Source organism: Cebidichthys violaceus, unplaced genomic scaffold (assembly GCF_023349555.1).
Source record: "Cebidichthys violaceus isolate CVI_PGR_0920_01 unplaced genomic scaffold, fCebVio1.0.p SCAF_722, whole genome shotgun sequence".
NCBI lineage: Eukaryota > Metazoa > Chordata > Actinopteri > Perciformes > Stichaeidae > Cebidichthys > Cebidichthys violaceus.
Window position 1 is genome coordinate 1 of NW_027176953.1, and position 14712 is coordinate 14712.

General features: G+C 42.3%; 1 protein-coding gene across 1 annotated transcript; it reads left to right on the top strand.

Moving 5' to 3' along the window:
* The first annotated feature begins 6009 nt into the window (after positions 1 to 6009).
* Positions 6010 to 14706, top strand: LOC137891967 (chondroitin sulfate proteoglycan 4-like). Its single transcript, XM_068736845.1, has 5 exons — positions 6010 to 6178; positions 6365 to 6496; positions 7679 to 7839; positions 9957 to 10140; positions 11115 to 14706. Exons 1-5 carry the CDS (start codon positions 6016 to 6018, stop codon positions 12980 to 12982), a joined length of 2508 nt encoding a protein of 835 aa, XP_068592946.1. The 5' UTR covers positions 6010 to 6015; the 3' UTR covers positions 12983 to 14706.
* Positions 14707 to 14712: the final 6 nt, after the last annotated feature.

The following is a 14712-nucleotide window of genomic DNA, read 5'->3' on the forward strand; positions in this document are numbered from 1 at the left end:
CAGCAGATGATCAGACACGATGACGAACATGGCCGTGATCGGGCTCTGTTGAAGCTCACCGTTGATCCCAGTTGGCCCGCTCTGTGGGATGCAGCTGGTCTCGATTAGGGTCTACACTCGTCTCTGTCTGGTTCTACTTGACTTTGCTGTATCTCAAAAAAGTTGCGCTAGTTGTGCAAAATAGCTGGCTCAGTCGATCTGTCTATTTGTCTGTCTGTCTGTCTGTCTGTCTGTCTGTCTTTATATACCGTATATATATATGTAGCTCCATTGATAAACTACCGTCTGTCTGTTTGTTTAGTGCCTTGACTTCCCCACTCCCCACTATAGAGTTAGAAAACACTCTGGTGTCGCCTGTACTTCCAAAATCAGCCAATATTTCGGATGCCCAGGCAGTGTGGGACCCAGCTTCAGACATCTGGCGCCCCTTCAGAGTCTCCAACATTTAAAACACGGTGGTATCCTGTTGAGTCATCAGCCAACTAAGTCGTTCGCCTATGGCAGCTCCTTCATTACTGCCTCCAAATGAAATATCAGCCATTGTGTCCATTCAAATTGAATTTGCAGCCCATCCTCCTTGGTGCTAAATGCATTGATTGTTATATAAACCATCAATTTGCAAGGCCATTTTCAGATTAGCTGGCCTAGATTGCTTGGCGCCTTACTGGAGTGCAGAGTAGACTGACAGGGCCATCTAGTGCCGGGGATTGGGTTTTGCACTACAACACAGATACTTAAAACTAGGGATGTGACCTCATTGACTGTAAAATATGTAAACATTTGTATTTTAAGAAGGCTGTCTTTGGTTTTTTCTGTTTGGGAATTATTTTGTTTATTTGTTTGTTCATTGGTTAAGAACAATGTGCAAAACCTTGAACCAGATATGGCCTAAAAGCTCATTTTCATCTGTAACCCCTGGGTGGAGCGCAGGTTACAGAGATACATGATCAGTTGTATCAAAACGTTAGGATTCTTTAAAAGCTATCAGTGTCAATGACTACAGACCTGACTGTCCTCCAACCAAGTTTTCACATTTCTTCCAGTGAAAGTTGCATTTCAGCGCAACAGTTAATGTCGGCGGTGTTGCCTGGGAGGCGATTATTATCCTTCTCAGCATCACAAACCGGTGTCATCATTTGTGTCAAAAAGAGCTATGGGAAAGCACTGCCTCATCATCATCATCAGCTGCTCAGACATATTCATCATGTTTTCTGTAAAAAAAAAAAAAAAGTAAAAAAAAAATGCATAATTGATTTTTGAATGAAAAGTCATTTATACTAGGAAAAAGCTACAAAAAACAGTCAAAGGCCTCGTACTGTAACTCTGCAGGCATGTTCGACGTCCATGCGCTGTTTTGTATATTTTATGTTTGCCTTTAGCTTCAATGTAAATTAACTATTGACAAATTATTTGCACAAAAGCAATTCAAAGATAGAAATAGATGTAATTTGCCACATGCTCTAAACAGAAAATTCTAAACGGATGTCTCTCTTGTTCAGGCTATTGTGCATTCCTCAGAAAATCAAGTCATTAACCGCAGTTGGGAATGCCTGTGGTAGACAGACCGTTCCTTTATATTAAGATAGAAGAAGAGAATAGTATTGGATTCTGTTCATTACAATTAGATTGAGAGCTTCTCCCGAGCTGCTATTTCTAACTCATATTTCTCATCAAATGGAGTGTTTTAAGGTACTCTCTTCCAGGAATCTGACAGAGAACCCGATTAAGTTTGTGATTATATGTTTTTAAAGTTACTTTTAACAAATGGTAGAGGTGACTAGAAGCTTTCGTCTTGACGCTGTGGTGTTATAAGTTTCTTAAAATGAAGACCATATTTTCTGTTGCCTCTTGAAAGGAGATTGTTCCCACCAGCTGCTGCTCTGTTAGCAGTGGTGGTCCTTAATGCTGAGAAACGGGTCAGGTGGGGGTGGTACAGTGATCAGCTAAGTCATCTCTGCATATCGTATCACCTTCTCACATCTCTCTCAATAAGGAGGAGGGGATAACTCAGAGGGAAGGGAAAGCATCTGTCTTGCTTATGGTGTCTTAAAAAAAAAAAAAAAAAAAACACAGATCCACTTCTGTCCCATGACTCCAGATTTGGCTCCAATTGTTCAACACATTGTCATTGCAATTCGTCACTTACTGACGCTTTGTCAGACCCCCTGGCATCACATTCTATTGCACTGTAAACACATGGTTGACGTTGACGAAAACGCTTGCTTGAGTTTTGCCGAATAAAAAGACACTTAGGTAGGTGTGAGACAAACATCATGGTTGGGCTTAAAATAAGTATGTGAACTAATTAAAACCTAAACAATGTAACATAAGTACAAAAAATGCAAATATCACTAACGTAACTTTGTGACACAATGTTTTTTGACACATCCCCTTCGTTCCAGTCAAACCCCGTGTGACTTTTTTTTCATTCTTCATCACACTCCCAGAGCACTCCCTCCGATCGTCTAATAATGAGGTGGCTGGGTTCAAATTGCAGTTGCTTGAAAGCCCGGTAAAGGACGCCTTGTGTGCTGGTTTCAGACGTCGAGCGGCGTGACAAAGCGGCGACATATGACTCCCTGGAAATGAGAAGGAGCTGCATTGTTTGGGTTCAGTCTCCCGGGTGTGCTCCCAGACAAACTATCAGTTTCTGCTCCCTGAGGTGTAAACTGCCTCCAGGAAGTAGGGATTCTCCAAGGCCTGATATCACAGGTTTCTCTGCAGGCTTCAACAACAGAGTGGATACAATGCTACCCTGTTTCTCGATGTAGGCTGGTGTGTGATGCTGTTGTCAGTTCTACAAAAATAACCTTGTAAAACTATCAGTGGCTTAAAGTGATGCAGTAGGATGATGTGATTCTCTTCCTCTGAAGGTAAAAGCGCCACCTACACCGAGCTCATCGACGCAGGTTACCCCCATTCTGTCATGGAAGTGTCTGACACATGAAAGGTTATTGATCCCAGAGGTAACAAGTCTCTGCGGGTATCTGGTGTGCAAGCAGCTCCAGCGGAACCACGGGGTTGAGCTGCCGACATCCGGTATCAATCTTCCACAAATTCCAGCGAAGCTCTTTGGATACAGGCGATGCACCCTAGGAGGTCGTGGCTGGGGTCCCGGCAGGCCTCAATCCCCTCCAAGCTGACGGTCCAGAGATAATCCCAAATTTAGCTGCTTTCCTCCAAACGTCAGCGCGCCTCTGCTCTCCACACCGTGGCACACAAGGTGGCCCAGTAAGCATTTACAGGAAATGACTATCGTCAGTGTAAAACAGGGCTAAATGCACGTTTCATTACAGGCGTGATGAAACAACAGATATATGTAATTTAGGCGTCTAAAAATTTACCTTTCAACCGGATTTAGTCTGGTTAACTTAGACCTTAGTCTGGTTAACTTAGACCTCTCGACATACTTCAACCTGTGAATCAGTGCTCATCCTGTGTGAACAAGCTTGTACACAATAGTCACATTTGAATATCCTCATCCTATTTTTTGCTGGAAAGCCATGCAGCCGATTTACTCCAACCAGAGGCCACCGAGTGTAAGTGGTTCGCATATTGTCTATGTTACTTTTGTATACAAACTCAGCGTTCACGCACGTGAAATTCCGAGTCAAGACCTTCCAAGGCAAGACTTTTCTGAAATTCTGTTATGAAACAGCCCTTCTTGTCTGTAGAGTCATCAGCGGTCATAAAAGTTATCATTTGAAAGGAACAAAGGCACAATCTACCAGCAACAAAAAACACAAAGTGTGTTATGGTGGATTACGGCTTTGAACTGTTGATGCTGTGTCACGGTGATAGATCTTTGATGGAGTGTCAAACTGAATCGGAGGAGCAGCAGGGGAAACTAAATTATACACAATTGTTGTACTGAAACAGTCTAGATGGGTTTAAAATACCAGGGACGACACAGAGGACCGAAAGAGACAGCAATTGTGTTGGATTCACAACAACTCCGGAACATAAAGAATAAAGAGAATATGAGTCACTTTGAAAATGGATGTCTTTCAGACCACCACTTTGGTCAAGAATGGAATACCGCAACAACTATTTACTAACTTCTCCACTAGCGGCAACATCTATGGGGCCCATAATCCAAGCATTACCATATGCAAATGTAGTGGAGAGCTGTGCAACTGTTTCTAAATCTGTGTGTGTGTGTGTGTGTGTGTGTGTGTGTGTGTGTGTGTGTGTGTGTGTGTGTGTGTGTGTGTGTGTGTGTGTGTGTGTGTGTAATCAGATTTGTTAATGTGCAAAATAATCTCTAAATGCGTACTGAGATTGGTTAATGTGTATTCAAATACGGATTTGTAAATGTGTCCAACGAAAATTTTAAAAAATCTCCAAATCCGTGTTAAGTCTTTTAAGATTTGTAAATCTGTAGACAAATCTGTAAATGCGTACATAGATCTATAAATGTGTGGACAAATCTGTAAATTTGATATTGATGACTGAAAAGTCAAAGCCAGAAAAACAGAAAAGTTACAACTCAGGCAGCCCTCTTAATTGGAACTTTCCAGATCTATGTTTAGATTACATAGCCTACAGTAGGAACTCAAATATTAAAATAAGTATTTAGGCTGCTATTACAGGAAATTACAAAGAAAGCTAGAGCGCTTGATCACTGTAGAAAACAGCTGTAGGTAATGTACCATATGTATGCTGGCTTGCTTTTACTGCTTGGTGGTGCATTTTCAAATTCCCATGGAAAACTGAATATGTAGGCAATGTGACATCAGGAGCACAGCTTTGATAACAGCAGAAATAGCAGCAACATTTTCTACAATTTAACATCACGGGTTTTTTTTGTATTTGTTTAAGCAGCTTAACTTTTGCAGCGGCATTAATCTTTAGAGGAATCTACATAAAAAGGTTTTTGTTTTTTTCTTAAAGGGTAATACCCTCAGTAGCCCAGAATGCAACACAGCTGTAAGACAGGTTGTTTTGACATCACAGCTGTAAAACCTCTGGCTCTCATGCTTTATCTGTGTTATTTATTTCTTATTTCACTCTTTACTTTAAACACGCAACCCACAAGTGAATGCCACAAGTTCATGACCACACTCTTAAGTCAAGTTAGGAAATTAGTGAGAGATACTGGACTCACCAAATAAGTCAATTACACATGGACGATGTGTGCTCGTGTGTGGCATACGTAGCATAAATTAACTTCCAAAATATAACCGACTCTCAGTGATTGACAGATGAAGCTTTTAATATCCGCGGCTGAATCTTCTGCTCCCCTCTTCCTCCTGCCGGAAGGCTTCTTGCTCTTCATCCCGAGTCTTAAGAAAGAGAGAGGTATCAGAGGTTGAATGGCTTTCCGGATCGATATGTGCCTCTTACTGTAGGGCACCCTCGGCTCAGTCTCCCAACTGATTCCAGCTATTTAAGAATGTCTTTCTGGGGATCTGGCCCATTTCTTTCAATTAATGCTCCTTTCAGCCGGCCGACCATTAGAAGTCCATTACAGCCCATCCACCCAGGGAGAGTCATTCAGCATGCGCCGCTGTGCTCCATCTTCTGATAACAGGAGCGCCTAGACTGCCACGGAGAAATAATTAACCTTTTAAATTGTTTCTTTGGGGGTGACTGTTTGTACCACGGCTTTTGTGCTTATCTTCTTTTTATTTTAATCATTTGTTTTCTTCCTTTTGGTTTGTTTCTTATTGTATCACGGAAATGGCTTCAGACAAACATTAATGTACAGCATCACAGTGTCTTTTATACACAAAGCAAATCTCTAATGGATTTCAAATAAACTCCTGACCCCTTGTATAACGTTGAATTACCTTGAATTACCTTTCCGCAAACATAACTCAGACTTGGTAATATGTGGTGTCTTTTCATCTCTCTCTCTCCCTCTCTCTCTCTCTCTCTCTCTCTCTCTCTCTCTCTCTCTCTCTCTCTCTCTCTCTCTCTCTCTCTCTCCTCTCTCTCTCTCTCTCTCCCCCTCTCTGTCTTTGATGTGTGCCACAGGTTCTTGCTGGTGAGGAAGCTGACATCACCTCCAGCATGCTGAACACTGAGGACGCCGACACTCTTGCAGAGGAACTGGTTTACCACGTCGAGGTGCCAACCGGTGGTATGGTGGCGTTGAAAGAGGCGCCCGAAGTGGGCATCCTGAATTTCACGCAGGCTCACATAAACAAAGGGGAGGTCATCTTCATTCACGAGGGTGAGGCCACCGAAATTTTCTTATTAGTGTATTAAATATAAGTCGGCCTCTATATCGGACTGTTGATAATTCAACATCATTGTTTGAAATCATGTTCTACACAAGAGGAAGTCACTGCCAGTGATCGGCTATGGCTGCAAAATGACATGTTGTTGTGTCCCATGCAAAACTCCTCTGCTCTTCCAGGTGAGGAGTCCGGTGGTTTCGGTTTCACGGTGACAGACGGCGAGCACACGTCTCCTCTCTACCGATTTGTCGTCACAGCCAGGCCTCTCACCATCACCATGGTGACGCAGGAGGAGCTCATGGTATTTCCAGGTAAAATGTCAAAAGTCCTCGAGATTTCAAGCCCTGGAGACGGCAGTGATTAAAACATGGTCAAAGATTAAAAAAAAAAAAAAGAAACTAAAAATGATGTACAGTTTGTCCAATGTTTTAAGTGGATTTTTCCGAAACACAGCAATTGTTTATGTGGCGTGCAGATTACAAAAACATAAACGAATTTGCTTTCTCCAGATTCTCTCGTCAGTTGTTTTAAAGACATTTATTATGATTTATCTGAAACAATGGTTCAGCAGCACAAGTAGAGGAAAGTCATGAAGCCAGCAAACACACTGATTAATGTCAGCTGCACAGTATCTGTGCTAAAATAAGCCACTACAAGCTACTTGCCACAACGGACAAAAAATTTCAATCGTTTCATTTCATTCATAAGAGGAGAATTGTCTTTTTGCGTCTTACAAAAAGGGACGTCGTCGTGCTTTAAGAGCACAATGGTTCGGATTTGTCTCTTGAAAGCGAACCCCAGATTCACGCTAGTATCGGAACCAGCTTTGTCCACTCGGCGCTTTGCCTCTCCGTGTTTGCATTTTATCTGAGCCGTCCTCCAGATCGGTAGCTTCCATCTTTAAAGCGCACTGACGATACGACACGCGGTCGCTACGTTTTTCAGAGAACACAGCAAAAATAAGAAAATACAGGCAGAGGTAGATAAAGACACTTCCAGTGGGTCCACATCCTACTCAGTGTGCCTGTTAGCTTACTTTTCAGTCCAAGCTTGATCTAAAATACTTCCAATGCACCAAAGAGAAGTTGTTTTGTTGTTCGTAAACACTGTATTTCTAGAGGATAACCTCTCCAGATGAAACATTTGACAAGTGAAACTATACTTCATGAGTGTCAGCACAGACAATAACCTCACCTCTATTCTCAACAAACTTTTCTTTCACGCTAATGATAAAGGAGATGAGTTGTCACATTCTTTTGAAAGCACAAATATCAATTTTGAAATGAAACTCTCCCCATCAGGAAGCTCTTCTGCACAGTAATGTGCAATTACTGTAACCGCTAAAGCTTTTGGCAATTCTAGACTCTGTTAAATTTTACAAGCTCAACAACACTTCCAAGAGGCCATTTTCCACAGCACTCAGAGGACTGTATGTGTGTGTGTGTGTGTGTGTGTGTGTGTGTGTGTGTGTGTGTGCGCGTGTGTTTTCACAGGAACAAGGCAGTCTATCACGAGTGCCAATCTGGGGGCTGTGACCAATGAGGATGGCAATGAGATAAGCTACTCTCTTATCCGCCCACCTCGTTTGGGAAGACTGATCATGGCCAATGACAGGAACCAGTATGAGGAAATTACCCGCTTCTCACAAACACAGGTAATTACTTTTGTGCGAGTGCGACAAAAGTGTGTGTTTCTAGGATATATTTCCTTTAGGACACATTTAACTAATTTCCCCCTCCGCCCTTCATAAATTGAATGTTCTACATTCGCTTTTAATGATCATTATAAATTATTAGTTACGGCAAAATGTCTAACATTAAAACAGATTAAAGGAAGAAAAATGGTGGAAAAAGAAAAGAATAAAGAAATCCCAGGAAGAGCAAAGGAAAAAGCATATTTTGATGGATTTCTTTTTTTAAATGATCAGTTACATAAGGGAGCACTGTAAAGGCATTACTCATTTTCTTCTTCTTAAATAAGTCCTCTCCTCTTTCACATTTAGCATTCCTAGTAATGGCAGGTTTCTTTTACTGAGCAGACTGTTCAAGGCCCTCCAGTTGTCTTCTGCAGAGACCATCAAACAGACATATGAGAAGACATAATTCCACTTTTATGCATAAAAGTGCAGCTAATCCTCTTTTCAACACAGACTGGTGCTGAAGATCTCACCGCTCTCCTAGAGGTGAAAATTAAGTCATTTAATTCCTGAGGTTACAGCTCTTTACTTACTCTGGTTACTTTTATTAAAGGTTCCGCTCGGAATGATCCTCTTATTTCGTATATTTTTTTATCAGCGTCGACTTTTATTTAAGGTAAAGTCAAGTCAATAAACTTGATAATAAAGATCACTCAAACTACACTAAACAGTTTAGTGTTTGTTGACTCAGTGTTTCACATAAGCTGTGGTAGTTTTCCATAAGTAAAACGTTTTTTCTTAAATGAAGTTTGTACCGAACATCTTCAGACCGTCTATAACTACAGTCTGTACATACTGTGTATATGAGGCATCCACATGTTCCTCTTCTTCACCAGCAGGGGGCCTCATTGCATATGCCTTTGTGGCATTGTGATGTTTAGGGTCAGCATTAGCATGAGCATCCATGCTGGTAAAGGTTTTGAGTTCTTACCCTTGATGATTTTGAATGTATGTTAAGCCTGTGTGACTGCAGTCTTGCATTTTATTTTATTAATGTTAAATAAATAAATCGCTCTAATCTAAACTACTAAAGGCAGTGGACAGGGTTGGAGACGATTTTAATTGCAGGCAATTTTTTTTTTTTTTTAAATGCATTCGTACAGCACATTTGGCAAAGTAACCTTAAGTATAAAGTAAGTATAAATAGTCACTTTACAAGCAAGAAAAACAAAAGAATATTCCAGGCACTCAGAGTCCTGGAATATATTTAAAGGCCTTAGGTTTTTAATGGTTTACGCCATTTTTTTTTCAAAATCCTTCATCATAGTTTTGCCCCCTTATTTCAAAAGAGTTTTGTTTATTTAGTGGATTTTTTTTACTTTTTTTTTTACTTATTGTCTGTAAAGCAAAGAGGCACTTCTATTTCAGTTTACTCAGATTACATAACCAAATATCCAGTAGTAGTAGTAGTAGTACTACGCATTGCTTCATACAGGCCAAGTGTTTGTCTGCCATGGCAGCAGTGTGTTCTCACTCTCGCTTCTGTCGGATTTCCATTGCTGACATCTGACTGTGCTCGGATGAGCATGAGAATAAATTGTTTCCCTGCAAACTGCTCTGTTTCGATTGTGACAGAAAATCGAACAGTAAGTCGAGCTGAAACATGATTTGATGATTTGAGTTATTCAGCGCTGCGTTTGTGTGTACAAGCATGAACGCTTGGTTGCTTGTGGTTGTGTGTCTGTCTGTGTGTGTGTGTGTGTGTGTGTGTGTGTGTGTGTGTGTGTGTGTGTGGGTGTGTGTGTGGGTGTGTGTGTGTGAGAAGAGTTGAGTTTAGGACACGGAGTGACCTCAGAGAGCAAACACAGGCCGTCACATTCTGGTTCTCAAACCCAGATCCCAGTATACAGCTCAGCCAAACCACTGCTGCCGTCATTTGAGATCCCATTTGACTGTGGTTCTTACAAACTTCAGAGGAAAAAAGCGAACTAAAATGTCTTTGTCATCCAAATCACTCAAGTCAAAACAAATAAAAAGTAATTTTGCAGTGACTGCAAACGGGCAACTTACACATTGCAATATTGAGAGTTTTGAACGGCTCATCATCTTCTGATTTTGCTTCCCCTGACACACAGCTGGAGTCAGGCGTGGTCTACTATGAGCACCAAATACCTGAGGAGCCTTTTTGGGTGGTGAGGGACTCCGTAGACCTAACTCTGTCATCCCAACCAGCCCCTGATGTCCGTCACATCCTGCCCATCACCATCTCTTACTATGCTGCTCACAGAAACATCTCCTCACAGCTGTGGAAGAACAAAGGTACAAGCTAATGTCAAAATCTAGGCAGTTACATGACTTCTAAAACAGCATGGCTTTAACATAATTGTTGTTATTGTATAAAGATTTCCACAGATGTTGAGATGCAGAGATGAGTGGTTAAGCCTGTAAAGCCCCATTAGAGGGCTCCACCTGAAATAATAACAGTAGAGTTATTATGGTGAGATAATGTTTTCACCAGCTGCAGCCGTGTTTTAGACATGTCAGATCTGTGTTTAATTATGTATCTATTCATACAGCGTTGATAGGCTGAGCACACATTATATTTTATACTTTGTTATCCTGCTACAGTACAGTTTAGGTGAAGTATCACTTTAAATTTCTATGGTTTTATTTATACTGACCCTAAAAAGTTGTTTTTGAGGATACGTACATTTGCACATTTGCTAGGCTGTGAGTGGTACCCTTGATAGAGTGGTGCAGGGATGTTGTTGTTACGGAGGAAAACCTGGACGTTAGCATTGCCCTGGTCCCCTCGACAGAAAGCCAATAGGATTCTTCCATTGGATTTTGGATTATTGCAGAAAATAACCTCTGTGCAAACAAAAGTTTATATGCTACACATTTAGTTCAGCAAGATAATCTTCACAAAAAGCACCACTTTCTAAAAAGCGTAAATGCAATCGTCAGAAGCACAAAGCTAACGCTAGGCTATGAATAAACTACAGCTTACAACTTGTATTTTGACTTCACACGTTTACCTTTTCTGGAAAAACCGTTTTCTCTTAGTGTGACCTGATCTAGCTTGTGGTCATGGCTGTGTCAATTGCCAGTCTGACTTATTACCTCTGCTTCCTTTTGCTGCATAAACAATTCGCCCCCTGCTCTGTCTGTTTCCTATGGTGCCAACAGCATGAATGTACTGTGCTGCATTATTAAATATCGACAGGAGACAGACAAAACTAAAGAGAAAGTATATTTGAAAACTGAATTATTTTTGTATTGTTTCTGCTCAGGTTTGGAAATTGTGCAAGGCCAGAAGGAATCCATTGATGATTCAATTCTTGATGCCTCCAACCTTCTGGCTATCCTACCTGAAGTTGAGCGAGACGATGTGGATGTGGTTTTTGAGATCAAGCGTTTCCCTGACCACGGTCGTATCACCCTGGGTGGTCAGGACCTGCCCCGTAATGCCCCATCCTTCATGCAAGAAGATGTTACCCAAGGAATGCTGGAGTATCTCCATGATGACTCAGGGGCTTCGTCTGACAGCTTCTCTTTCAGAGCCCGTCTAAAGTCTGAGGGTCAGAGTTTGGCCCCACCTGCCGAAGCCGTGGTCCTGGAGGAGATATTTAACATCTCAATCAAACGTCGCGGCTCTGACTCCCCTGAACTAGTCACCATAGACATACTCTTGGAGGTTCTTCAAGGCTCCATGACCCTTTTGTCTCAGAAGCATCTTAACACTCAAGACGAGGACAGTCCGCCAGATGAGGTGCACTTCAAAGTGACCAAAGCCCCTAGCAACGGCCGACTGGTTGACTCCCTCACAATGGACCCCATCTCTGGGTTCACACAGGAGATGGTCAATCGTGGGCAGGTGGGCTTCTTCAGCGATGGCAGCCTTGCCGATGGCTTTATGGAATTCATTGTGTCAGATGGAGAACACCAAACAGAGCCACACACGCTCCACATCGGCGTCCTTGCTCGCACCTTGTTTCTTGACAAGGCTCCTGAGATCAAGGTGAAGCAAGGTGATGATGAGACCCTGGTGACTGAGGAGATGTTGAGAGCCACTACCGGGGGCCCTGTTGAGGAGGACATCCTTTACAAGATCACAAGTGTACCTAAGTATGCAGCTGTCATGGTAGATCGGCAGCCAACATCTGCCTTCAGCCAGAAACAGATCAAAGAAGGCAGAGTCAGTGTCCGCTTCGTTAAGTCCACTTCACCTCGAGACAGTGTTGCATTTGTAGCCCGTAGCAAGGCGGCTAATGTCTCCTCTGTCCTCAACATCACAGTCCAGCCTCTGGCCAACATCGCTCAGGATCCCCTCTTACCCCAAGGTGCTCTTGTCCAATTGGACAGGAAGCTTCTGGATGCAACTCCACTGGCAAACAAGACCAGGACCTCCCCAACGTTCACTGTCATCCAAAAGCCCCACGGGGCTCGCTTTGTGAGGTCTGGAGGTCCTGGTGCAGGTCAGCCAGTGGACACATTCAGCCAGAAGGAGCTGGATGAGGGGCGAGTAGCTATGGAAATCCTGAATAGCGCTTCTGGATCACGAGGTGGTGTCAGTCAGGACGAGGCCCGCTTCCTCCTCAAAGCCCATGGGGTTCCTCCAGCAGAATGTGTGCTTTCCTTCCAGACCGGCCCCTACAATGCTTCTGGGGTCTACCCTGCCACTCTGTTGAGGATTCCTTCAGAAGCCTCACCGAAGGACAGTAATGACCTCCCTGGCGCTGGCTCCCCTCGTTCCACTTCCGCTAGCCCCCGCTGGAGGGGCAACAAGGACTGGCCCCACGGAGATGCCCCCACAACAACGTCTTCTGGCTCTAGCTCCAACGGGAAACCATATGTTTCCAGGCGCAGCAATTTCTGGTCTATTCTCATTCCAATCCTAGTAATCCTTCTCCTGTTGTTGCTGGCGGCCATCTTGGCCTACTACCTGATCCGTAAAAACAAGACAGGCAAGCACGACGTCCAGACCGCAGCATCCAAGCCTAAAAACGGAGAGGTGGCCAGCGCAGAAACCTTTCGCAAAACTGACCCAGCCAACAACATCCCCATGTCCAACATGGACTCCAAAGACGCAGACCCGGAGTTGTTGCAGCACTGTCGGACAACGAACCCGGCCTTGAAAAAGAATCAGTACTGGGTCTGAGACACTTCGAGATAAGACACAGAGCGAGGTGATCCTCAAGTGTTTGGAAGTCTCCTCAAATCATTCCTCTCAGTATTAAAGACCTCTTGCCACACCAGCTCAAATGAAAATTATGTTTTGACACCATTTATTATTAACTTATCTCAACATAGCTGTGGACAAATTCTCAGGCAATGAAACACTGAATACTTATTGGCAAAGAAAGAGGCACTTGCTTATCTAAGGTGGGTCAGGCCATGTCTATTTATTTTAGTTTTATCATTCCGCTTGTCAAAGGGCACAAATAAAGACATAAACATGCCATGTGTTTGCAAAAAGTATCGTGGGTGTGCTCTGTCATTGTATTCCATATGATATCATTGGCCAATATTATTCATTTCAATGGATAGGTGATATAAAGTCTTTGTGATGTTTTGAATTTAGTTTTTGATTCATCAGGAAAGTTGATAAGTCTTGTACATAGACGATGAGGTAAATATATGCTGTATTATCGAGAAAAACTGCCTCTTTGTATTTTCTCTTTTATTTTTCAATATTTTTAAGCTACCGTTGTATTGTGTTTCTCAGGGCTAAATTCAGTTTAAAGGAATGGTACAACATTTTGGAAAATACATGAATTCCCTTTTTTTTTTAAAAGAATGATTCCACTCCAATATTTGTCTGTTACACACAAAGTTACAGCGAGGAGACGTTAACTTAGCTGAATCTAAGGGGGAAACAGCTAGGCTGGTTCCATCCAAAGGTAAAGAACATCCACTTTCAAGAGCCTCTAAAGCCCGTTCTCACTCCCAACTCGTCAAATACAGTCGCCCTTTGCATCAAAGTATGACTCTTAACGCGGCCACAGATATGGCGGGAGGAAATGAGGAAGTTAGGTTACGTAGTATAAGAGCTACAAACTCTGCTTGGGAAAAAAAAATGGATGGGTCAAACAAACACCCAGGGGACTGATGTTTACTTTAACGGGTTACCACAAGGCAAAGTATTATGGCAGTAAAGTCGTTTTTTAATTGAATACTATAGAATACATTTTTTTCAAAATGTTGTCATTTATGAAAATACCCAAAATGAACTGTTAGCTGGCTACTTTATTACTAAAAATGAATTATTTAAAAAGCATTTTTATCGGAATGATTTTGTTCCAAGCTATATATATATATATTTGATCACTGTAATTGTGATCACTAATCTGCTTCCATCATACTTTTGTTGCCTAAACCTAACAAAGTTGTTTCCTATGAAAACGGAAGTTGATATTGAAAGGACGGTGTATGCATGTAATGACAGGAAGTTGACATGTTGAAAACCTAGAAGGGAACCAAGAGCCTCACAGCGCTAAGCGTAGGACCACTGATGAAGAGATGGGAGTGAGAACGTGTTGCTAAAGCTCTCTCAACAACACGTCATGTCTACTTTGTATAAAAACAAGAAGTTGTGGTTGTATGTGGGGTTATGAACCAGAGTGTTTCTTGTCTGGACGCAGTGACTTCCTGAACCTGGAGCTATAGCTGACACAAGCTAGCTGTCCGTCTGTCTCTCTGCTATCCTGACTGTCTCTTGGCTGTGGCTTCACATTTAACAGACCGATATGACGGCGGTATCTTTCCTCTCATCTAACTCACAGTGAGAGAGCAAATAACCCATTACTATTACTTTAACGTCATCGCCCGATAACATTTCAGTAGTTTTGCTTTTGCGTGGAAAGAGGAGAACTTAATACTAAAAACTGG

What these genes read in the sequence shown, in the direction of transcription:
- LOC137891967 (XM_068736845.1), top strand. Translation starts at nt 6,016, where the DNA reads ATGCTGAACACTGAGGACGCCGACACTCTTGCAGAGGAACTGGTTTAC. An exon ending in GGTCATCTTCATTCACGAGG is followed by an intron (nt 6,179 to 6,364) that starts GTGAGGCCACCG and finishes CTGCTCTTCCAG; the next exon opens with GTGAGGAGTCCGGTGGTTTC. An exon ending in ACAGCTGTGGAAGAACAAAG is followed by an intron (nt 10,141 to 11,114) that starts GTACAAGCTAAT and finishes GTTTCTGCTCAG; the next exon opens with GTTTGGAAATTGTGCAAGGC.